At 36.0% G+C, this 27,389-nt stretch overlaps 1 protein-coding gene across 1 annotated transcript; it reads left to right on the top strand.

Annotated features, from left to right (window-relative positions):
* Positions 1–1,447: 1,447 nt before the first annotated feature.
* MESD (mesoderm development LRP chaperone) lies at positions 1,448–20,902 on the top strand. The gene is made up of 3 exons (XM_074233999.1): positions 1,448–1,673; positions 7,276–7,508; positions 19,476–20,902. The coding sequence occupies exons 1-3, from the start codon at positions 1,473–1,475 to the stop codon at positions 19,723–19,725; spliced, it is 684 nt and encodes a 227-aa protein (XP_074090100.1). The 5' UTR covers positions 1,448–1,472; the 3' UTR covers positions 19,726–20,902.
* The last annotated feature ends 6,487 nt before the right edge of the window (positions 20,903–27,389 follow it).

A 27,389-nucleotide genomic window follows, 5' to 3' on the forward strand; every position in this document is an offset into this window, starting at 1 on the left:
TAGTATATACAAAACACATAATTGGGGGATGATGATGCTTATCCTTCCTTCTCAAAGAAGACTATGACATCAGCGAGGTGATTCCATGACAAATAGAACTGGATTTGAGTGAGGATGTGCTGTGCTAAGTCACTAGCTTTATTTTCTCCTCTGGAACCATTTGGGTCAGTGACCAGTTAAGAATCAAGACCACTAGAAATGGCCCTGGAAGGAAGGTGATCAGGGTTAAGTGACTTGTCCAAGGTCACACAGCTACTAAGCTTAGTGTCTGGGATCAAATCTGAACTCAGGCCCTCTTTATTCCAAGTCTGCTGTTCTATTCACTGCACCTTTGAAGGAAATTAGAGATTTTAAGAAGTTGAGGTGAGGACAGAATGTATTCCAGCTTGGTGGTACAGCCTATGCAAAGACATGGAGAGAACACAGAAACAGGTTTGAGGAACAATATAAAGGTCAGTTTGACTGAGTGAAGAGAGGAATCCAATGCAATGAGTGAAGATTGTTGGCAGGCTGTGCCTCACAGAGAAGGTTGCATTTGATCCTAGAGCATGGACATTTACTGAGCAGGGGAGGGATACCATCAGACCTCTCTTTTAGGAACATACTCTTATCAGCTATGGGGAGGATAAATTGAATAAGGTGCTCAATGAATGTTATTGACAATATTGTCATTATTGTCGAGTCCTGGCTTCTCCTGAAATACTTTCTTCTTTGTCTTTATCACCTCTCGCGGTGTCTGTGTAACTGTGCCCCTTCCTCTGTGCATGAAGAAGTATTTTCTCCTTCAAAAATCTATTTAGGGGTAAATATTTCATTTCTATCTCTACGTAACCCTTCTGAGCTAAGTATTGTGGATACAAAAAAAAGGCAAAAAGGATCACAGTTTAATAGTGTTTAAAGGTGTCTAGCGACTTGTTTGTGTGATTTCATTTGATCAACAGCAAAGAATGCCGAAGAAAGTTCATTCCGGCCGGCGGACCCTAAGGTTGGGGGGCTGCGGAGGGGGAACTTTTGTCTTTTTTTTTTAAGGCAGCAAATTGGAAAAAAGAATGAAAAGTCATTGGGCGGCAAGGAGGAAGCCAGAGAGGAAGAATGGATGGGCGGGTGGCCTAGAGCGGGCTGAAAGAAAGGAGGGAAGGGAAGGGAAGGAAGGGCGGGGCGAGGGAGGGAGTGGGGGACGTGGGGGTGGGGCCGGCGTGGGGAGCGGGCCCGGCTGGGAATTGGGGAAGGGGGCGTGGCGAGTGGGGGGCGGTGCTCTGTGGAATGTGGGCGGGGAGAAGAGCGGAAGGGACGCGGGAGACGGGCTAGGGAGGGCAGGCTTCGGCCGGGGGCTATCGTGGGGTGCGGTGGGGGAGCGGGCGGGGCCGCGAGCCGGAGGGAGACAAACGGACCTGAGGGAGGCGGGGCGAGGGGCGGGCCCAGGCCTCGGGGGCGGGGCTTCGTTCGCGCGGCTGCTCAGTCCGGCCCCGAACATGGCGGCCTCCAGGTGGCTCCTCCTGGCGCTGGCTTTCCTCTGCGCCTCCGACCTGCTTCCGCGCTCGGACCCGCGGCCGCGCCTGGCCGAGGCGAGCGAGGACACGAAGCCCACGGCCACGTCGCCTCCCCCTCGGAAGAAGAAGGACATTCGCGATTACAACGATGCGGACATGGCGCGGCTGTTGGAGCAGTGGGAGGTCCGTTGCGGCCTCGGCCCCGCACTTCCCGCGAGACCCCCCCCCAACCTCCCGGCCCCTTCCCTCCTTCCTTTGTGTCCTTCTCTCCATCCCTCCTCCTAAGCCTTCTCCTCTCCTTCCTTTCGGATCTGCCCAAAGAGGGAGGAGGTGGTCATTGTTCTTATGCCTTTTTCCCCTCGCTCCCCAGAAACGTGTTTAGAAGTTGTCCAGGTCCGTACTTTGTTCTTTCAAGTTCAAGGCAGCCGCAGGTGATCTGTGGAGGAAGAGAGATGAGCAAAGGAAAGAAAGTTGTTGCTACATTGTTTCTCTCCAGGAGTGCCCGAGCATGTGTCAGAATACATTGTTTCTCTCCAGGAGTGCCCGAGCATGTATCAGACTTCATTCCAGAAGGAAACCCGCACCTCTTGCCAGTCGTTTATTCTGACACTGGGTCTGGCTCTTTCTTCCTCCCTCTTGTTCTCTCTTTTTTAAGTCCTCACAAATGAAAAAACAAACAAACTATTGACTTGTGGGCAAGTTATTTCACTTTTCTGCTCATGAAGGGTTCTGAGTAAAGCTTTAAGATCCTTTCCAGTCATAGCACGCTTTGATTCTTTCTTGAAATATGCCACGAAAATATGAAGATATAAAATTAAGTGTGCATGACTTTTGGACACTTGTCATTTGCTAGTTAAATGTTGGAGCATTCTGGAGGGTGGCATGTGGAAGCATGAAGTTCGCTGACTTTTCACTGAAGCTTCTGTCCACTTTATAGGAAACTTCTTCTTAGCTGGTTTAGCAAAAAAAGGATTGTACCTTGAACAGAACCTACCTTGTTCTTCTCTAAATAGCTATGTGATATTAAGCATTTCCTTAGCTCTAGTTTCTTCATCTGAAAGATAAGTTCTTAGGTTAGATAATGTCTAAAAAAATTTTTGACTCCAAGGATCTGTGATCCACGTGATTGTTTTTCAGTAGTGTTATAAATAATAACTATGAACTTCTGATAACTTTGCAGGTAATAATGTTAATTATTTAGTGTGCCTTGTCCAGTGAGATTAGACTTCTCTTAACAGAATTTTTTTTTCTTCACTTAGCTGCCAGTGAGTTGATATGGATAAAGTTAATTGTAGTATAGTTTGGGACTTCTAACTAAAATATAAGGGTACTGTTTTTTAAAAAAAAAAACATAGAGGGGCGGCTAGGTGGCGTAATGGATAAAGCACCAGCCTTGGAGTCAGGGGTACCTGGGTTCAAATCCAGTCTCAGACACTTAATAATTACCTAGCTGTGTGGCCTTGGGCAAGCCACTTAACCCCATTTGCCTTGCAAGAAAAAAAAAAACCTAAAACCCCCCCATAGAAATGTGACCAAAAAAATTTATGTGCCTGACTGAAAAATTTTCATATATATGTATATATATATATCTGTGTGTGTGTGTGTGTGTGTGTGTGTATATATACATATATGTGTATGTATAAATACAGGGTGTTATAAAAATCTTAGTAGAGTTTTAAGCTACTAAAGCTTAATCAGTGCCTGTCCATACACATACACATACACACACATGCATACTTGATTAGTAAATGTTTCTAGTAGTATATATGTGTATGTAGAAATATATGTCATATACAGCAACAGTATGTATATATATATATATAGATATGCTTTTGTTGCCAAAGATAGATATTTTTATGTATAAGTAAAATCAAAGTAAAGACCAGCTTTTCTTTTAGTGCCTTTTTTTTACCATCTGCATCTGTGACGGAAAATACATAGCCAATCTTTGTTTGCTGTTAAAATACAAAATCATAGGATGTAAGGACTGAATGGAAACAAAAAGCCTTTTACTCCAGAATCCCCAAGTTATTTCTCCTATGCCATATAGTCTTCTAGAATGTCAAGGACCTTTGAAATCATATGGTACAATGCAATTATTTTTATGCATGAAAAAAAGGTAAGGTCCAGAGAGTTTAAAATTTAATTGGTATTTACTCAGGATTACAAGGATAATGACTTTAATCCCAGTGTCCTAACTGCTAGGATGTGAAAAATCATGTGTTTACATTAATTTATGTAGAATTCTTTTTCTTTCTAAGACTCTTTATGCAGTATAAGATCTAATAAGAGCATTTTCTTTTTCATGATTACAGTTCAGGTGTTAGAGACTTGGAAATTTGCATTAAAAGTTTTCCATTTTTGGGCGTCTAGGTGGCGCAGTGGATAAAGCACCGGCCCTGGAGTCAGGAGTTCCTGGGTTCAAATCCGGTCTCAGACACTTAATAATTACCTAGCTGTGTGGCCTTGGGCAAGCCACTTAACCCCATTGCCTTGCAAAAACTAATATATATGTTTACCATTTTTAAAAAGTTATATCCCAAGTATAATATTATTTCATAAAGAAATTTTTGCTCTAATAGAAAGTAAGTTGCTATCCTAAAAATACCTGGGCAGTTTTCAAAGTTGAAACTCTTGTGCAGATGTTGTAGGTTATTTTCCTCTGCTTTATTTATTCATGCCTTTTGTAGGTTAACCACAATAACTTATATCAAAAATATTTAGAAGATTCAAGACAGACAAAATCTAAATGATAGCCAAAGACCCTATTATCTTTGCCAGTCTACAAGTAGTTAATTAGATCACAATCTGACATCCTTGGCCTGGATAAGTATTTTTCAAAATATTTTTATTTCTATTTCTATTTCTATTCTTTTAAAATCTGTGTCATCACTAGATTCTATTGTGTATCACAAAGAATATAGGATTTGGAGTCAGAGAACTTGGATTCATTTCTCAACCCTGCTACTTTTGCTTATCTCTGTATACATGGATATTGTGGTCTTCTGATCATTAAATTAGGTCTTTTCATTTTCCTTGAAGAATAAGCTTTCACCTCTTGATCACATTTAGCTTTTAATCCTTCTATATGTTTAGCACCAGAGATCTGATCCACTGGCAAGGTTTCAACTGACACCTTTGGTCCAAATGGCCCTGAGATTTCTTTTGAGCTCTAGTCATCTGTTTGGATGTCATTGAATACCTGGATAAAAGTAGATACTTCCATGTCAAATTTTACATTTTAAAAAATGAGCTCATTATTTTCTTCCTTCTATCCTACTTTAATGTTTCCAAAGTCTTCTTGCTTTTTCCCATCAGAGATCATAGACTTCTAGCTTCAAATGCCTTTAAAGGTCATTGGTCTAAACCTATCACTATATTGATGAGGAAATTGAGACCTTAAAAATCGTTAAGTATCTGATCCAAGTTCACAGAAATCAGAAGTAAAAGGTGAAATTTGAATGCAGGTCTTGTGATTCTAATCCTATGTCCTTTGACTGCTACCTGTCTGGTTTTTTTTTATAGGTTTTTTATAAAGCAGTGAGGTTAAGTGGCTTGCCCAAGGCCACACAGCTAGGTAATTATTAAGTGTCTGAGACCGGATTTGAACTTAGGTACTCCTGACTCCAGAGCCAGTATTCTATCTACTGTGCCACCTAGTTGCCCCTACCTATCTGTTTTTATTTTTTTCTCCTCCCTCATGAGAATTCATTTCTGTGGTCATGTTTTTTATTGCTCCCATAACAAGCTTGTTCCTTTCATATTTTCCAAGTCTTTTAGCCTGAAATGCCTTCTCCTCATTCTTCTTGGAATCATATCTATTCTTCATGGCCCAGCTTTGGTCCCACATCCTCTGTGTAGCTTTTTCTCATAACTCCAGCTCATAATGATGAAATGATCTGAATGAATCTAGTACCTTCTAACACTTGTTTGATAGTTGTCTTAATTATATCTTTAATGCATATGATTTGTCTATTTTGCTATACTGTAAGGTCAGAGATTACATTCTATATGCTTTTGTGTCCCATACAAAGTCCCTGTATGTAATTATTCACTTAGCAAATAGTTACTACACATTGTTGGTCACTATGTGAAAAACACTTGTTAGACTCCGAGAATACCTTTCACAAGTTTATGTTCTGCTGGTAGGGATGGACAGACATAAATAAACAAAGTAATTTCAAGAGGGAGAATGTACAAGTGATGAGGGAATTAGGTGTTCAATAAATATTTGTTGATTGAACCATGTAAAAACATGATGGATTTCATGTTATAATTAAATGAGAAATTCTGAACAATGCTATGCTTTCAGACTTTATAATAAATATCTAAAATAGATTTTCATTTCAAATCCAAATCATTTCAATTTGTATTCACAGAATGTTAATGTGTACTTTGCTTCATAAAATTATCATACTGACTTTAGACCATTGAGAGACAGGTTAGCTTTACCATGTTGTCTCAAGCTTGTCACCATAAATAACTTTACAGGTTCTCTGCCTGGCATTTATGGAAAATGGGTAATGCCAGGGTGCCTCAACAATATGAGAAAGACTCCAGCCAAAAGACCAAGGTCTCCTACTGTATCCAGACCATCACAAGAAGTCCTATTTGCTTTTAGAATTGGAATGAAGACCATTCTGGATGAGGCAGTAAGAAGGATGTCTTTGCACAACACTCTGTACTATAATCAACATAGTGTACAAGTCATGCCATTTCCATATGATGTCATAGTCTTTGAATATGAAGGACAACCATCAATCAATCTTTGCCAATTAGTTCCAGATGCCTTGGTGGCTCATTCTTCTATTTGTTGCCAATATATGCTGCTCCTTTTTTGCTAGGGTGATTTTTTTCTTTTGTAAATTGAAACTTAAGTGTCATGCTAAAGAGGGGAAATCTCTGCTGTACTTTAATCATTTAAAGGGTAAAATGGATATAGATCATATAACATTTTCCCTTGACTAGTGATTTGATAGTAGTTTGAACTTGCCTCTGGTCATGATTCTTGTTACCAGCTTTTCCTTCCTCTATATTTTCTCAGTCTCTTATCCTGGAATGTCTTTTCCTCACTGCCTATCTGAATTGTTTTCTTCTCATAGTGTGAAAAATTTCTCATACATTGTTGAGGTGTTTAACCAATATTTTTAGAATTTAACATTACACAATAGGATTGTAAAATATCTTTTGGATCCAGTCTTCAGGAGACTCCAGATTACTCTCCTGAAATTTACTATGGGTTATGAAGTTAGACTCCCTGAAACTTGGCACTGTAAAGCTAAACTTCTTTTTTTTTTTTTTTTAAGGTTTTTGCAAGGCAAATGGGGTTAAGTAGCTTGCCCAAGGCCACATGGCTAGGTATTTATTAAATGTCTGAGACCAGATTTGAACCCAGGTACTCCTGACTCCAAGGCCAGTGCTTTATCCACCTAGCCGCCCCAAAGCTAAACTTCTTAAGAGATAGGTTTTCCACCTTCCCATTATAGTGTCAAAAACCCTTCTTTGACCTTATGCGGAAGTGGGTGAGCAATGCTAAATTTTTTTTTTAGGTTTTTGCAAGGCAAATGGGGTTAAGTGGCTTGCCCAAGGTCACACAGCTAGGTAATTATTAAGTGTCTGAGACTGGATTTGAACTCAGGTACTCATGACTCCAGGGCCCATGCTCTATACATTGTCCCACCTATTTCCAGCAATGCTAAATTTTAAAAAGAAAATAGAATCAATAAGGTTTGAAATGGTAGTTCTTGATAATACATTTAAAGTTTTCCTATTTTCTTCTTAACAGAAAGATGATGATATAGAAGAAGGGGACCTTCCAGAACATAAAAGACCTTCAGCACCAATAGATTTCTCTCAATTTGATCCAGGCAAACCGGAGAGCTTATTGAAAATGACAAAAAAAGGAAAAACCCTTATGATGTTTGCAACAGTGTCTGGAAATCCCACAGAAAAGGAGACTGAAGAGATAACCAGCTTATGGCAGGGGAGTCTTTTCAATGCCAACTATGATGTGCAAAGGTAAAGTATACAGATTTTTATCAACTGTATATATGTGGTTTACCTTTTATTTCTGCCTTAATATTTTTCTTCCCATTCTTAAGTAGTGTCTACCCAATTCCCCATTTCCACATTGATTAAACAAATATTTTACTAAGTGCCCACTATTTACAAATACTGAGTTTATATTCTTGCAGGGTATGGAAAAATATTTTTTTAACTCTTCCTTCTTTTTTTGTCAGTAACTTATTTAATAGAAAACTACCTTTTATTGTCTCTTATCTCTCCTCTCCTCAACGTAACTCTTTGAGAAAACCATTTGCAGTAGTTGCCTTCACTCCTTTTCTCACTGTATTCTAAATTTTCTGCAGCTAGCTTCCTACTACATCATTCAACTGAAATCTCCAAAATTACCAGTGATCTTTTCACTGCCAAATCTAATGATCTTTTCTTAATCTCCAACCTTCTTGACCTTTCCACAGCCATTGACACATTGACACACCTACCAGACACTTCTGGGTGGACTCTCTTTCCATGTTCATTCCTATTTGTCTGACTTCTCCAGCTCAGGCTCCTTTGCTATATCTTTATCGAGGTCACCCATAGAAATATTCCCCAAAGCTCTTTCCTGGGGCCTCTTCCCTTCTCCTCCTATACTGTCTTATCTGGGGAACTCATCAGTTAGTCAGCTAGCATTTACAATGTACCAGGCTCTGGAATAAGTGCTGGGAAACAAAAAAAAAGGCAAAAATTTAGTTCTTACTATTAGAGAAATCACATTTTAATGTAGACCTAGAGGATGGAGAGAGAGTAGATGTGGTGAGGAGAATAGAAAAAGGCTGCCATGAGTCCAGTTATCAATTCTTAGATCTGGATATTCGAATCTGACCTCTCTCTCCTGAGCTCTAGGCTCTCTCATTGCCAGATACCTTTTAAACATCCCTATTTGGATATTCTCTTGGCAACTCAAACTCAGCATGTCTAAAATAGAAATTATCTTTCCCCACATACCCTTCTCTCTTGCAACTGTCCTATTATGTCCAGACATCCTCATCCTTCAGGCCTCAACTAGGCTGCATCCTTGGTCAACTTCTTGACTCCTGCCTCAAACCGAGCTCAAATATCCAGTCTCTTGCCAAGGCTTGTTTTGACCTTCACATCAGCTTTTAGATACATATCCTTTTCCCCAATTGAACAATTATCATCTTGATACCAAGGTCTTATCACCTCATGCCCAGATCACTTACTGAAATTACCTTCTAGTTATTCTCCCTGCCCTGGTCTCCCAGTCTTATTTTACATTCAGAACCTTTCACAACCTGTCCTTTCACACTTTACTGTCCATCTCCAAATCGCCCTCCCTCCAAGTCAGTGACACCAGCCTTCTTTCTTTTTTTTTTTTTAATAAATGACATCCCATCTCCTTTCCTGGAATTACTCTCTTTTCTCACTTCCCCACTTTGTCTGGATTCATTCAGGTTTCTGCTCCAGGCCCACTCTCTGCAGGAGATAGTAGTCCTCTGCAGCTCCCCCATACCCCATGCTTTCTCTATGCCTGCACTGTACATATCCCATATGTACACACATTTATTTGCATACATGAAATCCATGAGGGCAACGACCATGTTTTTACCTTATTTGTATTACTAGTACTAAACAAGTGCTTAATGACTGGATACACAATAAGAGATTTAACAAAATGCTTATTGATTGACTTTGGTTTCTAAACCAGTTCTTTTAAAAAAATCTATTCAGTTAATAATTGTTAAGCACTCTTATTTTCAGTCCTAAGAAAGATATAAAAATAAATAAGACTTTGTCCTCAAGGCATTTATATAACTCTTATCATTTGTATTTGTAAAAAAAAAGCAAAATTAAAAACAAAACTAAAAGCTAAAAATCTAGACTCCCTTTTCTAATTCTATTTGTTCTTATTTTATTTCTCTCATGTTGTTCAATGTCTTTGTATAACCCATGTTAAATTCCTTAAGAGTTAGCAGTTTTCTTTTTTCTTCTTTTAATGTCTACATAACAAAAATTGTCATGTTTTTCATTCTAGTTATTAAAGTTTTTATTCTTTTAATCATCTACATTCTCAACCTAGGAACATCTATCACCCTCTTACACTTCTTGGAGCTAGTTAGTCACTGAGCCATGATAAGTCCTTTTCTCCAGTCTCTATCTCATCTGGCCTTTTGATACACCGCAGCCACTCTAGTTCACATTATCTTCATCTTTTGTTATATTGCTGCTGTGCCACTTGCTCAATGGATTCCCACCACAAAGCTTAATCAAGACTGAGCATGTCACTGCTCTGGCCAAGAAGTGGCTCCTCATTACCTTGGAGGTAAAATACAAATTCTTCTTTTTGGTTTTTAAAGGCCTTTATAACCTGGTTTTGGAATGTCTTTTCAGGATAATTACATATTATATCCTTGTCATAAATTCTGAATTCTAGCCACACTGGCTTGTTTGCAGTCCTTCTTTTCCCCTTCCACTTTTATAGCTTGATTTAACTCTTTAGGCTTTTACAGTCTATCCTCCTTATATAGAATATCTTCCCTCTTCCCCTTCACTTTTGGGATTCCCTAGCCTCAAGCTCCACCTTCTATAAAAAGTCTTTTTCCTGATTTTTCCTCAGTTAGTACCTAGCTCTCCCACCTCCTAGCCCCGCTCACACTTTTATTTATATCCTTCATTGCTTTGCACTTAGTAGGTCAATACTTGTTGATTTCAGTTTAGTTATAACTTTAGAATTTAAAGGATGTTGATCTTTTATGGTTCTATTAAATAAAGTACTAGTAGATAGAATACTGAAAGTACTAAAATTTAGTCTCTTTGATGTGTCCTAATAACCTGAAACAGAAAGGCCGTTAAAAATAATTGAGCGAACATTTAAAATAGTATATAGTGGCAAAAATAAGAATTTACTGGAAGTATGGGAAAATGATGTCAAACCTGTTTTGAGAACTAAAGAAATAGCTTAGAATTGTTTGTAAGGAATTGTTCTAAACAAATCACTAGGTACGACTCAGGTATTGTATAACTGTAGGAATGACCAAGCAAGGACATCATCCAGGTCAATCTTCTCTCCCCTTCTGTTTCTATGGGACATGTTGTGTAAGGACCACTGGGGGATTTATTCCAAAAATATTTGTAGGTTTCCTTTTTGGAATAACACAGGCTATTCTTGTTTTTCTGATGCTTTTTGATTTCCTTTACTGTGTGTTTATATAATAAGAATCTGTTTCTGTAGTTTTTAGCTTTGTGATCATGATCTTTTTATGGTCTTTTAGTTCTATTTTTGTTTGTTTTGCACCACTTCTTATATCCCCATATTTCTTTGATTCTCTGCCTTAGTTTCTTATGGAATAGCCTATTATTATGTTTATATACCATGTTTTGTTTAGCTTCATTAGTTACCTACTTGGGACATAACTTTAAGAAAGTAGCAGGAAAATGGGGTGTAACATGGGACATGTTTTTATTTCTTACTGAGTAATTTAACTAGTTGAATTTATGGTTCATAACTTAGTAATTTGTGTTTTTTTTTAACCACAGTCACTCCAGCATTGAATTGTTATCTTTTATTATCTTTACCACTTAAATAATCAGATAAATGAAAATTACAATAACTACAACCTCCATCACAACATTTTTTATGTGGTTGTTGATTATTTACATGTTTTCTTCTCAGACTTGTTTATATCCTTTGACTTATCAGTTAGAGAATTTTTCCTTCTGACAAATTTCTTTGTAAGTTTTAGATGTTATATTTTTGTTGGAATAGTTGGTACAATATTTTTCTACAGTTTGTTTCTATCCATTTTCTCTCTCTTAATTTCTCATTGCTTAAGACTGTTCCTTCTGTGTAGTTATAAAAATATAATAATTCCTTGTCCTCACATTAAAATAATGTTTTAAGAACACAGAGATTGTTGGTCCATCATCCATTTGGAATTTAATGGGGTTTTTGCTGTGAGATTGATCTATTCCCATTTTTGGTCAAACTACCATCTAATTTTGTCAACAATTTTTTGTGATCCAGTTTGTATTCAGTTCCACTACATATACTTAATTCTAGCTTATTATTCTAATATATTTCAGTGATCGTTTTTTTTATCCAATATCAGATAGTTTTGATACTTAACTATTTACAGTATAACTGAAAAATGTTATGGTTCAAGTTCTCCTTCTCTTCTGCCTCATCCCTTAAAATATTTTTCCCTTTGATATTTTTGACATTTTGTTCTTCCATATAATTTTTCTGAGAAACAGCATGACTTAGTGGATAAAGAGACCTCTTTTGAGGCAGGATGAGTTGGATTTAAGCCCTTCCTCTAATTTATATTGACTGTGATCATGGACAAGTCACTTAATATTTTAGTATCTCAAGCAAATTTTTATAACTATGAATTATAGAGATTTGCTATCTTCTTGGTATTGTTTAGATTAAATCAAATCTGGGCCCCACCCTTGAGTTTTGATATTTATATAATAAAGAATGTCCTTGATATTTTGAAAGCTATCCCAGAAAAATCTGTAGATTAATTTGGGAAGTTTTATTATATTATATCAGTCCAATCAATTCTCTTGTTCCTTTACTTAAAAAATTGTTTTATTGTTGGTTTTATATAAGTATTATATATTTTGGTAGGTTAATTTCTACATATTTTGTCCCTATTTTAGTGTATTTTCTCTTACTTTTTAGACTTATTGGTGATATAATCTCTGATGAATTTGTTATGAGTTTAATTAATATTAAATTTTACTAAGTTGCCTATTTTAAATTAGTGTTTTTGTTGACTTTTTGTTTAGTTTTTCTAAATAAACTATTCTATGATTCATAAACAGAACTATTTGAACTTCCACTTTAATAGTACTTAGTCTATTTAATTTTTCTTGCCTTATTGCTGTAGTTCGTATTTCTAGATTAGAGATTTGTTTAATATATATTCTGAGTAGAAAATTTTAAAGTTTATTACATTGTAATGTTTGTGAGTTCAATTAATTGTTTTTGTGTTAAGGAAAATATCCTTCCATTCCTAAACTTTTTTAGTATTCTTCATATTAATGGTATTATATTTTACCAAAGGCCTTTTCTGTAGCTGTTGATATAATCATATGGTTTTTGTTATTTTTTATTGTTAATCTTATTTATTGTACTAATTATTTCCCTAATAGTTAACTAGGAGAAGCAGTGTGGTGTAATGGTTGGAAAATTGTTTGGAGTGTCAGGAAGACCTTGGTTCAAGTCCTACTTCTGACACATACTAATTGGATGATTCTGGGCAGATAAATAACTTAACCTCCAAGTGTCCCAGACAACTCTCTTAAGACCATAAAGTATAGGATGGTTGCAGATCTTCATTGTTTACAGATTTGCATGGCGCTTACTTATTAGAAATTCCTTAATAGTTAACATTTATATAGTGCTTTAAACTTTGCAGAGCACTTCACAAATGTTATCTTATTTTTGTCTTTAGCAACAATTCTATTAGGTGCAATCATTATTATATGTTTAAAAGAGATCCATTTTACAAAAATGGAAACTAAGGCAGAGAGTAAAGTGACTTGCCCAGGGTCACACAGGATGTGTCTGAAACCAGATTTGAATTGAGATTTCCAGATATCAGGATTAATACTCTATCCATTGTGCCACCTTGCTGCCTGTTCTAGTAGTGTCACAAGGGGTGAATCAAAAATGTATTGAACCTTATTTGTATACCTGATAAATAAGGCAATTGAATTAAAATGGATCTTTTGTATTTCTTTTTTCTACCAGAATTTTACTTAATGTATATACATTGATGTTTACTGATGATTTTTTTTAATAATTCTCCCTTTGCTTTTGACTTATACCCACTTGGGAATCAAAACCATATATGTCTCAGAGAATTATTTGATAGGTTATCATGTTTCTTTACTTTTTAAAATAGTTCATGTATATAATAATTTGTTTTTTAATATCTTATTTTGTCAGTGTTGTATTTTATATTTTTGTAGATATTTATTTACTTAATAGTCTCATTTTCATCTGTATATCATTATGTATGATATTCCCTAATAACTATTTCTTCATAGCTTTTTATAATTCACCTCCATCAATTTTATCTCTTTTCTCTTCTTTTGTTTGCTGGCTAATATTTTATCTATTTTATTGCTATTTCTAAAAATTGACTCTTTGCCAGGCAGCTAGGTGGCACAGTGGATAGAGCACCAGCCCTGGAGTCAGGAGTACCTGAGTTCAAATCCCCCTCAAGTCACTTAACCCCATTGCCTTGCAAAAACTTTTTCAAAAAATTGACTTTTTGCTTTGTTTTTCATTTTCTTTCTTTCTTTTTTTCCCCCACAAGGCAGTGGGGTTTAAGTGGCTTGCCCAAGGCCACACAGCTAGATAATTAATAAGTGTTTGAGGTCAAATTTGAACTCAGGTACTCCTGACTACAGGGCCAGTGCTGTATCCACTGTGCCACCTAGCCGCCCCTGTTTTTCACTTTCAATAACTTCAGTTTTAGACATGCTAATTTTTCTTCTTTTTTTAAAACAACAAATTCAGTTCAGGTCCTTTTCATTTTTCTCTTTCTTGATGTGTCTGTTATTTGATACTGTTGACTACTCTCTTCTTTTCTGTATATTCTCTCCCCTGTTTTTTCCAGAAACCTTTCTTACTTGTGTCTCCTCTAAAGTATACTCCAATGTTTTGTTCTGGACTTTCTTTTTCTCTCTCCTTTATTTCTTTACTATAAGTTCAGTAGTCATCTTTCCTTACTCCCACATTCATTCTTCCTGAGATTCTCCTGAGTATCACATTTTGAATTAGATGTTCCATAATCTTCAACTCAGCCATGTTCAAAACAGAACCCATTATTTCTTATCCATGCTACAAATTAACCTGCTTTTTTTTAATGTTTACCCCTTAGTGACACATTCATATAGAAGTAAAATATATTTTATTTGTTGCCAATTTTTGTTTGTTTCACCTCTACAACATTGTTGCATCATCTGCCAAAAGGATGTTCATAAAGCACAGATCTACTTAGATATGCTACTTTCTTGATCAATAAATTCCAGGGATTGAAGATAAAATACAGATTCCTCAGTAAGACATTCAAAGCCCCTCACAACCTGGCTCCACATTACCTTTTCAGGGTTATTATTCATTACTCTACTACATGAACCCTCATCCTGCCAAACATTGCTTATGCACAACATTCCATCTTCTGGTTCAGTGCTTTTGCCTCCGACCTTCCCTTATGCCTTGAATGCTTGTCTTTCTTCTGCTTCTCAGACTCTCTGGTTTCTTTCAGTTTTCACCTGAAATGCCGCCCCATAGGTGAGGGCCTCTCCTGCCCCCTGCCCTCTGCCCCATCCCCCGGAAACTGTATGTTTATTTCTTGAAAGCTTCTCCAGGGCAAGGATGGATCCCTAGTACCTAGTGAAGTGCCGGCACAGGGCAGATTCCACTAAATGCCTGTTGATCGATTAGTCCCTTCATCTTTTATTAATAGGATCATTCAGAGAAATGCATCTGCCTCTGAGCTCTGCCTTAGTCACATCCCACAGATTTCAGTTTGTTATTATTGTGGTTATCTCTGCTATGATTTTAATTTGGCTTCAGTTTGGCCTTTGGCTCAGTCATTCCTAAGCAACTAAGTTTTTGTTTCTAGTTAGGCCTTCATCTTTTGATCTTTTTTCCTTCATTGATTACTGTTCTATTCACTTGATTGTGTTATACAGTTTTTAAAAGTTCAGTTACTCTGTATTAATTTATAAACTATCACCTAAGAGTATAATGATTATTTTTGTAAATGTTTCATGAATATCTGAATAAAAAGTAAGTTATATAATAAATTATTTCATTTTCATCATATAGCTCTCATTTCTGTTTTTCATAGTATTTTGTCCAATCTTTTAACTTTTCTTATTTCTATTAGAAATAAGGTCCTTTTAACAATTTAGTTAACTTTTTTCTAAAAATTGAGTACCCTTATTAGGTACTTATATATTGAATCTTGATAACTTGTCAGTGGTTCAGTTCAATTCATCAAATATTTATTAGTGCCTACCTTAAACCAGGTACAGTGGATACAAAGACAAAAATCCTCTATTCTCTTTCTCTCAGATACTTGACATTTACTTACTAGCTGTGTGACCTTGGGCAAGTCACTTAACCCTATTGCCTTGCCAAAAAAAAAAGTTAGACTTATGAACTTAAAAATTAAAAGATGAACATTTCCATATATTTAGAACACAAGAAGAGTTTATGAAATCATGACTCACTATTTTATACCACTTGCTTTAAAATATATGCATATATGCATGTATGTATGTACATACATGTATACACACATATACACATATATGCATAGATTTTAAAAATTCAAAAATATATTTTCAGAAATGTTTGACTTATCTCTCACTTATATCTTCCATGTCCCCTTCTCTCTTCATACAACCTATACCTACTTTAGGCCCTTACTATTTCTTGCCTAACACTATTTCACTGGTCTCCTTTTTGGTCTTCTAAGCATCAAATGTAAACTTCTTTTTTTTTTGTTTTACATTATTCCTCTCCATAGTTAGTAAATTCAGTGATACACAAGCCTTCTTGTTCTTCACACACAATGCTCCATGTGCCTAGCTAGAATGAACCCCCCCACTCCCCCACCCCCCACCAACTGCTTTTGGGATCTCAGATTTTCTTTAAGATTCAACTCAAGCATCATCCTCTCCTTGAAGCCTTTTCTGATCTACTTCAGCTGCTAGTAAATCTATACTTCCTCTCCCCCTCCCTAAATTAACTTGAATTCATGTTATATTTATTAAGAATATGTCATTTCCCAATTGATATTAATATATTTGATATAATATGGTATCAAATGATATTAACTGCCAGTTTTCAGATTAAGAAATTAAAACTGTCTACAGTCATGAAAAAATGCTTAAAGTCCCTACAGATTAAAGAAATACTAATTAAAACAACTCTGAGCTACTACCTCACATCTATCAGATTAGCCAATATAACTAAACAGGAAAATGATAAATGTTGGAGGGGACAGAGGAAAACTAGTCCACTAATGCACTGTTGGTGGAGTCACAAACCAATCCAGCTATTTTAGACAGCAATTCAGAACTTTACCCAAAGGACTATAAAACTGTACATACCCTTTGATCCAACAATATCTCTACTAGATCTGTAGCCCAAAGAGATTATAAAAAGGGGGGAAAGACCCAAACTGCACAAAAATATTTATAGTAGCTTTTTTGGTAGTGGCAAAGATTTGGAATTGAGGGGATGCCCATCGTTTAGGGAATGGCTTAACAAATTGTAATATATAAATGTAATGGAACTATTGTTCTGTAGGAAATAAGCAGATGGGTTTCAGAAAAACCTGGAAAGACTTACATGAACTGATGTTGAGTGAAGTGAGCAGAACAGAACACTCTACTTATCAGTAGCAATATTGTGTAATGATCAACTATGATAGACTTAGTTCTCAGCAATGCAATGATCAAAGACAATTCTAAAAGACTTGTGATGGAAAATGCCTTCTACATATAGAGAAAGAAGTAAGTCTGCTTGCAGACCAAAGCATACTATTTTTACTTTTTTAAAATTGCTTTTTTGTGCTTTTTCCCTTTCTCATTATTTTTTCCCCTTGTGTTCTGATTCTTCTTTCACAATATGACTTATATGGATATATATTAAACAAGATTGTACACTATAACCCATATCAAATCACTTGCTGTCATAGGAATGGGAAGGGCAGGAAGGGAGGTAGAAAAATGTGGAACTCAAAATCTTGCAGCAAAGGATGTTGAAAACTATCTTACATGTAACTGTAAAAAAATCAAAATTTTTTAAAAGATCTTTTTATTAGTATTTTGCTCATTGTATTTGAAGCTTTTTCCTACTATTTACTAATTTTCTTTTTCTTTACTTTTTCTTAGATGGGAGAACCCATTTAATTACTCCTCTTTTTTTCTTCTTCCCATTGATTTAAGAGTATTTTTATTTATTCATGGTGGAGATGGAAAAGAAATTGAGGAAGATGACCTCTTCACTCCCACTGTCATTCTGAAAATCCCCCTTATTTTTCTTTTTTTAAGGAATATATTAAAACTCATTCTAAAACTACCGTGTTAATATAATATACTAAATTCTATATGTTTACAGGAAATGCAACATTTTAATGTCTGTCCTAATTTCTATTCCATGTTAAAATTGGCTCAACAAATGAATACTTTATTTTTTCAACCATATACAAAGATCATTCTCAACAGCCATTCCTACAAGATCCTGGGTTAAATTAATACTGTATTTCCCCATGTATAAGGCTCATCTTTTTTTCAAAAAAGTTGGGGTCTAAAAACTGGGGGTGTCTTATACAATGGTTGTAGATTTTTTCCTTGCATTTCCTGCTTTTTTGTACTTGTTGTCTTTGTGGTCATTGTTTTGCATTTGTTACCAGTATATTAGGTTATGCTTTGCCATGTTCTGCCCAGAAATGGCTCAGAAAAGATTTTTGTACAGTGCTGAATTCAAGCTTAAAATGATCCAGTTTGCAAAAGTGAATGGAAATCATGCTACTGAACATAAGTTCAGTCCTCCTCCAACTGAGAAAACAATCTGAGCCTGGCTATGGGAAGAAGAAACCCTACTGAAAATGCCACAGAAGAAGAAAGCCATGAGAGGCAAGTCAGCCAAATGGTCTGAGTTAAAGAGGGAATTAAAGAGATGGATTGAGAGCAACGAGCCATTGGAATTCCTGTATCCACCAAGATGGTTCAGCAGGAGGCCAGAAGAATTGCTGGTGAAGAAGAAGTGACTAATTTCAAAGGAGAACACAACTGGTGCTTCAGGTTCATGAAACCAAGTAGACTAAGCATACATCAATGCACCAGACTTGCCCAGGGAGTGCGTGTGGTCAACCACAGACCAGAGCACATGCAGGAGAGCAGGCACAGCCTCTACTATGACAGTGCTGAGGAAAAGCTAATGAATGGGAGTTTTGACAGTGATGAGAAGTTGTTTGAATTTTATGATGAATAAAACTTGAGTTCAATAACTTTATGTAATACTTTTTTTTCAACTATTGGGCCCCCAAATTAAGGTTCGTCTTTTATGTGGGTGCATCTTATACGTGGGGAAATATGATACTTTTTAAGATTTAATTTTTGTTTCTGAATTTAATGAATGCTCCAAACAGAATATTTCCATATACAAAGTAGAACAGAAAAAGAGGACATATGTGACAAAGTAAATTTTTTATGCAGTTTGATTTTTTAAAAAGTATATAATAAATATAACATGTTAATTTCAAAGCTGCACTGCTTGTGTTTCTTTCTGAACTTTCTTCCAGTTTCCTTAGGTGCATTTTAAAAAATATTCAATTACTTTTTTCTTTCTTTGCTTTTTTTTTTTTTGCACTGGTCCTAGTGTAGCTCTTCCTTTCTTTTCTCCAACCAATACAAAAAAAATGCAATACTTGTCAGAAATATGAATAGCCACTACACATTTATTTCCTCTGTCAAAAAATTCTCTATGTTGCTTCCATCACCACTCACAGAAGGTGGGTAGTGTGTGTCTTCATCAGTTTTCTGGACTCATGTAGTTAGTCATAGCATTGAGCAGGATTGTTAAATCTTTCCAAGAATAAACTAAATTTCAGATATGTTGTATCCTCCATTAAAATGTAAGTTCTGGAGGTCAGGGACTTCATTGATTTATCTTTATACTCCCAAGACCTTTGAACTCCAGCTTGGTTCCTTGCACACTGTAGGTTTGTAATAAATGTTTGTTAAATCAAATTGATTCATATGTATTTCAGTAATTAGAATCTTTAGTAAAAGACTTTAAGATTATACATTTTACTATTTTCTAAGGCATATGCAATATTAAAGGAAAAACTTTGCCCTTTGCATTAAAAATTCACTATAACTTGTTAAAACCATAACATTAATTGATGTTTTCTTTTTCTCTAGGTTTATTGTTGGGTCAGATCGTGCTATCTTCATGCTCCGGGATGGGAGCTATGCTTGGGAGATCAAAGACTTTTTGATAAGCCAAGAGAGATGTGCTGATGTAACTTTGGAGGGGCAGGTATACCCTGGCAAAGGAGGAAGTAAAGACAAAAATAAAACAAAGCCAGAAAAAAAGAAAAAGGAGGGAGATAAAAAAACTAGTTCCTTTAAAGAAAGTAATCGATCTTCAAGGCAGAGAGATGACCTATGACAAACACATTAATGGAACTTTGAGAGGAGCAATTAGGAAGACATAAGTATTTCTACAGTAACATTTGAGGATGGGGAAATAAAACAACATGGCTTACATTTATTTCTATGAAATTCTCAATGAGTCAACAAGGATTTTGTTATTTAAGGACTCTAGTGTAAAGGTAGAAGTTTTGAGTAATTTTTAGTCACAGAAAGTTAATAATATAAAAGTCATTTAAATTGTGACATTTACATTCCTTTTACCTGTTTAAAATTGATGTCACTGTCTACTGTGAACTTCCCTCCTCAAAAACAAGAGAAAACAAGATCATTACTCTTAAGTATTACTTTGCTTGCTCTAAAAATTACTACTGGAATCCATCAAACCAATAATTCATCTTTACAGTTAGGAAAAAAAGATTTGTTAGAAGGTTTTGTTTGCATAAGCCATTAAAACTTTATTGACTTAATTGAGTGAAATTTTTAATGTTACATACTCCTTTCTTTTGTTGCTTAGAGACTTTTGAGATTAAAAAGTGTTCTATAAGGAATTGATTATCAAAGTACTGTAGCTTGGTCTTTATTTACATTCTTGGGAAATAAGTGATTCTAGGATTCTCAGAGGGTTTAATACAAGAGAATAAAGGTTTAAGTTTGTTAAAAGAATCCAGGATACTTGCATGTAGACTGCTACTGATTTGTAAGAAGAGGCAGTAAAAATGATAAAGCCTTGAAGTTTCTTTGCAAAGTATAAGAAAGGTTTCTCTTAACTTTGTTTAATTTTTCCTTTTTTTTTTTTAAAGAGATTATGGTCTAGGGTCAGTATTGTCTGAACTGCTGTGGATCATTCATATGCTTCTCTTGTTTCCTCAGCATTTAGAAAGTAACTTTGAAATTTGTCATAATTAATGAACATTCATATTTCTACAAAGTTGGGAAGCTTTTTAAAAGCCTGTAAATATTCTTGAACAGCAAAGTCCATTCCTGGATTCAGCACAGTATTGTATTATTTCATTTGTTACTAAAATGTTTGATTTTTTTCAAAGTGCCTAATTCTTTTTTTTTGTGGTTTTGTTTTGTATGGTACATGGTACTTTGTTATTGGCTGGCTTTGCTGTTGATGCCTGCTCATGAATAAAATGTGAGATTTATATACAATTGTAATTTTTAAGAATTAAAATCATCTGAAGAACCTGGAGATTGTCTTTTATTATTTTTGTATAACTTATGTCTGACTTAATTTCTATTTCAGTTAAAGTTTGTTTTTATGTATATCATAAATATATATATATATATATATATATATATACACATATATAATATATATATGTAAATTGGATTGTATCTGTGCTTTGTTAAAGGAAACCCTTGGTAAACATTTCCCCTCTATAAATGCAGAACTCCATCTATCCTGAAATTTAAAATTTTTTAGTCTTATAGGGTTACTTTTAAGAGGTAAAATGACTTTTCCTAGGTCATATGAGCTAGAGTGTCAGAGGTACTAGACCTTGAGTCCAGGTCTTCCTGACTTCTGTGAGCTATGCTAAGGTTGTGACTTCAAGATATGTTACTTATGGAGGGAAACTTGACATAATCTATAGTAATCTCATAATTTGAGTTCTCAGAGTAAGGCTGACCCCATCTCCCCATCATATTCTTAAAAGTACACCTGAGGGCTAGTGGGGTTCTTTTAATGTTTTCAACATGAGATCATATTCCCCTGTGTTCCTCCCCTAATATCTTCACCAGGAATTAACACATCAAAACAATTTAAACCATTGATAGCCAATCCATATCAAGTATCTTTTACAAAATGTTATTTACCAAGAAGATATAACAAGAACTGGAGCTAACATAGTACATGGGGAAAAGTGAACTCAAACACTACTTGCAAACATTTCCACCAAAGAATTCCCATCTGAGGGCAGCAAAGCCAAAGGACAAGATGGACTCTTGTTTCCTAGGCTCTTCTAGTCTCACCTAGGTCAGGTCAGTTCTAAGGTCCCCTAGTTATGACTAGGTCATAACCTGGTCTGGTTTGTCTTCTGCACTCATTCGTCTAAGAGTGAAAAGAATGAGCACAAAGAATTAAAGGAATGTAAATGCTATTTGTTCACACATCACTGTCACACGGGGAGATGGGGATGAAGGCTTCTAGTGTATCTTTCCTTAATCACTACCAGGAAACAATTTTCTCTGATAGTCTCCTGTAGGTATTCTCAAATTCTCAACAGCTAATTGAAAGGTGCTGCTTCACAATGCAGGAAAGTGTCTATAGGCAGGGCCCTTTATTTTCATTCTGAGAACCGAATACTTATTAACCAGTCTTCTGAAACTCATTTCTGTAGCATTTCAAGGCTCACAAGTACTTTCCTCACAACAACCCTGTGAGATTGGTATTAATAACCTTGTACTTAATGAAGTTTAGGTTCTGGAAGACTGACAAATCACATTCATATAGCTAGTATGCTCTTCAACAGAATTTGAATCCAGGACTGTTGAGCTCACTTTCAACCCTTTTTTCTATATCATATTTATGCATTCTCTATTCTGTATAAATTGCTATGATATTCTCTTTTGAGAGATTGGGAATTTCACTGATATATCCCTTGATAAGTTCAATGCAATGTCTGTCATCAGGAACTTTTGTAGAACCTCTCCATCAATAGTATAAAAAGTATGCTGCTTAATCAGGGTTGAACTCATTGGGGGCGAATGTTCAAAACAGAGTGGAGAGATTCAAGTCATGACTGCTATTTTTTGCCACTTTTGTATAATTGATCAATAGGCAATTATAAAGCATCCATTATATGTTAGGTACTGTGTTAGACATTGAGAATGTAAAGACAAAAATGAAACATGCTAGTTTATCAGCCACAATATACTTATCTGAATTTGGCAAAATCTAGGCTTTGTCACTTTAATACCTGTGTGACCCTGAGCAAACCACTGAACCTCTTTGGTCCTCAGTTTCTTCATCTTTCAAATGATGGAATTAAACATAACTGAGGTCCCTTCCTGCTCTCTATATATGATCCTAACACTTAACCTACCAATATATAGCAGCTAGATTTAGAGTTAGACTACTTGGGTTCAAACCCCAGCTCTACCACTTGTGCAACTTTGGGTCATCTATTCACTCTTGGGTCAGCTATTCAGCATCTTTGAAGCTCTGTTTCCCCACATGTAAAATAAGGAGATTGATTCACATGACCTCTCATGTCCCCATTAGCTCAGAGATCCTATGAGTCCATCCTATGAGTGAAAACAATTTACTGAACTTGAAGAGAGAGGACCCTGAAAAACGAACTCACCAGTAGATGGCAGCAGAGAATAGGGAACAGTTGATAGAATAACAGCCCTAAAATGCACCTGAAAATGGAATTCCAATCCGTTTACTTTGGAGCAAAGAAGTATTCCCTTCCATGGTTCATATCAATTGATCAGTATGATTTATATTAGCTTCTTAGAATGTGATTTGGATTTAGGCACTCTGCATTTTTTTTCTGAATTTTTTTCTTGAAGCCAGCAGGTGCATTGCATGCTATGAGTGATGTTTAAAGAAGAGAGTTTTGAGCAGCTAAGCCATAATCCACACATTATTATAAGAAATGATTTAGAAAGTCATGACTTTATTTTTACCAGAAGGGAAAAACCAAGACCAATGATGAAGGATGCAAAGAGGCAAATTCAGTCTTGATGTCAGGACTGAGTTCTTGATAGAGTTGTTCAAAGTAATGAAACTCTGTAAAGACTTGCATAATGATATTGAGTGAAGTGAGCAGAACCAGAAGAACATTAACATATTAACAGCAACATTGGGTGATAATCATCTATGATGGACTTGTTCATTTCAGCAGTATAATAACCAAAAACAATTCTAAAAGACTTGTGATGGAAAATACATCCATATCAGAGAAGAAACTATGAAGTTTAAATGTAGACTAAAGCTTGCAATCTTACTGTCTTCAATTTTTAAGTTGTCATGTATTATTTTTTCTCTATTTTTTCCCATTTTGATATGATTCTTTTTTCACAATGATTAATATGATTTATGTTTAACATAGTTATACATTTACAACCTATATGAAATTGCTTTCTGTCAGGGGTGGCTAGGTGGTGTAGTGGATAAAGCACCAGCCCTGGAGTCAGGAGTACCTGGGTTCAAATCCGGTCTCAGACACTTAATAATTACCTAGCTGTGTGGCCTTGGGCAAGCCACTTAACCCCATTTGCCTTGCAAAAACCTAAAAAAAATTTCCTTCTGTCAGAGAGAGAGGGGAGAAAAGGAAGGGAGGGGGGAAAATATGAAGCTCAAAACCTTGCAAAAATTGATTGTTGAAAACTATTGTTACATGTATTTGGGAAAATAAATAAAATATTAAAAAAGTTTATGTTTAGACAATAACAACACAGAGACAACAGACTGAAGACCGTGGAGAGTTAAGAGAATTCTTTTTCTCCTTCAGTGATTGTGTTTCTCAATCCCAGGGAAAACCTGAATTTTTTTGTGATTCACGATGTTATCCTGGGTAAGGTTCCATCAGGGGACAAGATCAGGGTTTTCTTCTCCACCATGGACCACAGTCTGATCAACATTTTGGCTCTCTCCAGTATTGCTTCATCTCTCATTAGTTCTCCACTGTCTCTCCAACTCTAGGTTGCTTCTTCTGCAGATTCTCTTCAGCAATTGCTCCTGATCCCCAGGAGATGGTGCCAGTTCTTAAGATGTGGGACTAATAAGGAATTTCACTGGAGTGTCAGTTGACAGGTTACAGCTTTTTCTTGGATTCTAGGACCAGAACAATTCTTTGATATTGTCTTCTTCTGTTCTTTACACTAGACTCTGCAGTCCTAACCTACAAACAAGGGGGCCTCTACAGACCTTGTAGGAGCCTCCTTCTATTCACTTGACCCAAGAAACTTTCCATTACTCACTTCCCCACAGCTGAGATAGGGGAATCAATCTCATGTGCTTCCTCCTTCACTAGCTTCCTGGTGGGAGTGTCTCCTCTTCATTCAGCATCTCCCCCGGGCCTAATGAATTCCTGTTTTTCTCACCATTTGTCTATTTCCAGTTTTCCCTTGGAAGAAGGGAGTGAGAACAGTATCTTGTTGCATCAAAGAATCTTTGTAACTTTTGCACTTTAGTCTTTTAAGCTACTTCCCCTCCCCATCTTTCCTTTTAGTGCCTTAAAAATCAATATTCTTTTAAAATGGAAAGGTGGTTTTGTATAGAATAGTGGGAAAAGCAATAGATTTGTAGATAGTACCAGATCACTCAACAAATATTTATGAAACACTATATTCCAAATACTGAGAATATAAAGGACCACAAATAAGCAGAGACCCCACTTACATTCTAATGGGAGAGATAGCACACAAAGAATGACGTTAATATAGAATATATAAAGTGCAAGTGGCAGAATAGAATTTAAATCCCAGCTTTGATATTTATTAGGTGAATGACCATGAAGATGTCACATGGGGAACTCTTTGTGCCTCATTTTCCTCATCAATAAAAAGAACATCACCATGTACTTCAAAGGGTTTTTTGTGAGGAAAGTCTTGCTCTATAAAATGTTTGTTCTTAAAGTGTTCCTTTGCTCTTAAAGTACTTTATTTGTGCTACAGTTGTTTTCATTTGTGTCTGACTCTTGATGATCCCATTTGGGATTTTCTTGGAAAAGATACTGGAGTGGTTTTCCATTTCTTTTTCCAGCTCATTTTACAGAAGAGGAAACTGAAGTAAACAGGATTAAGTGACTTGCCCAGGGTCACATGGTTAATACATGTCTGAGGTCAGATTTAAACTCAGAAAGATGAGTTTTCCTGACTCCATGTCTGGCACTCTATCCACTATGCCACCTAGATGCCCAAAGTTATTGTTATTCTTTGCAAAGTAAAGAAAAGAGAGAAGAGAGAAGGGGAAGGGAAAGGGTGAAAACCTCAGGCTTTTCCCCTTTGAAAAAATCCAGGGAAGAGAAAGAGAGAGAGAAAACTCAAGATCAGAAGAGAAAAATCAATAGATGATATTGGGATTGGCTGGCACCAAATTGTAATGGAATAAAAGGTAGAGAGAGACAGGTGATGTGATGTGATGGTGGCTTCCTCCTCCCAGGATAAAGAATTGTGTTTCTTACAGACAATAAAAAGTAAGATGAAGGAGAAGGATGTAGTAAGTCTGTATGCTAGATCTAGGAGAGAATTTGTCATCACAAACTTGTTGAGCATAGAATAAGTTCCTGAGGAAGCTGTGAGACTCCTTTATTGGAAAAGTTTGGGACATGCTTGCCAGGAGACAGGTGGATAGGTGAAGCATAGACTTTTGGGAATTGCTGTCAGATGTATAAGTATCCTCACTTGAAGGACTTTTTAAGATTGAGACACAGAGCAAATCCAAGGCTATAGACAGAGTTTCAGAAATAAGAGAGATTTTAAGGGAATTTTCTGTGGCTCTCCTCTGAAGCCAGATTTATCATTTTCCAAGCAAAGGTTCTGAAACTGCAGAATCCACTGCTCCTGGTAGGCCAGTGGAGAGTTTAAGCTTAGAGGAATTTTTGAAATTCATGAGGATTTCTGTTTGACTTTTTTGTTTGCATTTATAGGACAGGCCCAATTTTTATTGTTGATGAATGTTTTTGAATACATTTAGCTCTGCCTGTCTCCCAGACTGGAAACAGAAGGAAATTTTTCTTACTCTTAGCTCAGTCCAGACTCTTTGACCTTAATGGAATGACTTTGCTCCCCTGAGACTCTATCTCCAGAAATGAAAGAAAAAAAGAAAAAAAAAGACACGTAAGACCTGATTTTTGAACAGATTCAGACTGCCAGCTCCAGAAGAAGAGCACTTGGGTCTAAATCCCATTTCTACTATTTACTCCCTCACTTGGGCAAGTCACAACTTCTCTGAACCTCATTTTCTTCATTTGGAGTTCTAGGGTTGGACTGGTTTTCTAAGGTCCCTTTGAGCACTAAATCTATGTTTCTCTTTGATTAGAAAAGTACCTGGGAAGAGGACAAGTATGACCAGAGATTCCCACAGAATGATCAATTAATAGAGGATTTCTCCTTAAAATTGGATTAGACTTCTTTATCCAAGATATAAGATATTAGGTCTTTTCCAGGAAGGGACTGAGCTTTCTTCATTTAAAGTAATTAAATCAATAGTGTTAATTTTAAGTGGTAATTATTCCTTATATCTATATACTACTTTATACAGTATTTTCATACTCATCATCTCATGTCCTCATGACAAAAACCATGAGAGCAAAGTAACTTTTATTATTTCCATTTTAAAGATTAGAAAATTGATACTAAGGAACTAGGTCAAGTTCATGTAGGTAACAAGTAGAAAAGAAAGATTTCAAGTCTTGTTCTCTGCATGCTGTGCCCAGTGCTCTTTCTCTTGTGTCATACTCCTTCCAATGATTGATTTACCACCTATATGAAGTCAAAGCTCTGGGGTTTAAATAAAAGGAAACTATACAGAGAATTGAGATTGTATAAAGTCTACCTAGAAAATTCAGTTACTTTCTCCCTCTCCCCCCCTTCAAATATTCCTCTTTATCCTCATTCTTCTCCATCTTTCCCTTTTCTCTTGTTTTTTTCATCTTAACTCATCCATACTTCCATACTCCATTTATAGACTTTTCCTTCAGTTGTCTGGATAATTCAAGCAAA

The sequence above is a fragment of the Macrotis lagotis genome, chromosome 4 (genome assembly GCF_037893015.1).
Source record: "Macrotis lagotis isolate mMagLag1 chromosome 4, bilby.v1.9.chrom.fasta, whole genome shotgun sequence".
NCBI classification, from domain to species: domain Eukaryota; kingdom Metazoa; phylum Chordata; class Mammalia; order Peramelemorphia; family Peramelidae; genus Macrotis; species Macrotis lagotis.

Coding starts and splice junctions, on each gene's coding strand:
- MESD (XM_074233999.1), top strand. CDS start 1,473: ATGGCGGCCTCCAGGTGGCTCCTCCTGGCGCTGGCTTTCCTCTGCGCC. Junction 1,674..7,275: donor GGCTGTTGGAGCAGTGGGAG/GTCCGTTGCGGC, acceptor TCTTCTTAACAG/AAAGATGATGATATAGAAGA. Junction 7,509..19,475: donor GCCAACTATGATGTGCAAAG/GTAAAGTATACA, acceptor CTTTTTCTCTAG/GTTTATTGTTGGGTCAGATC.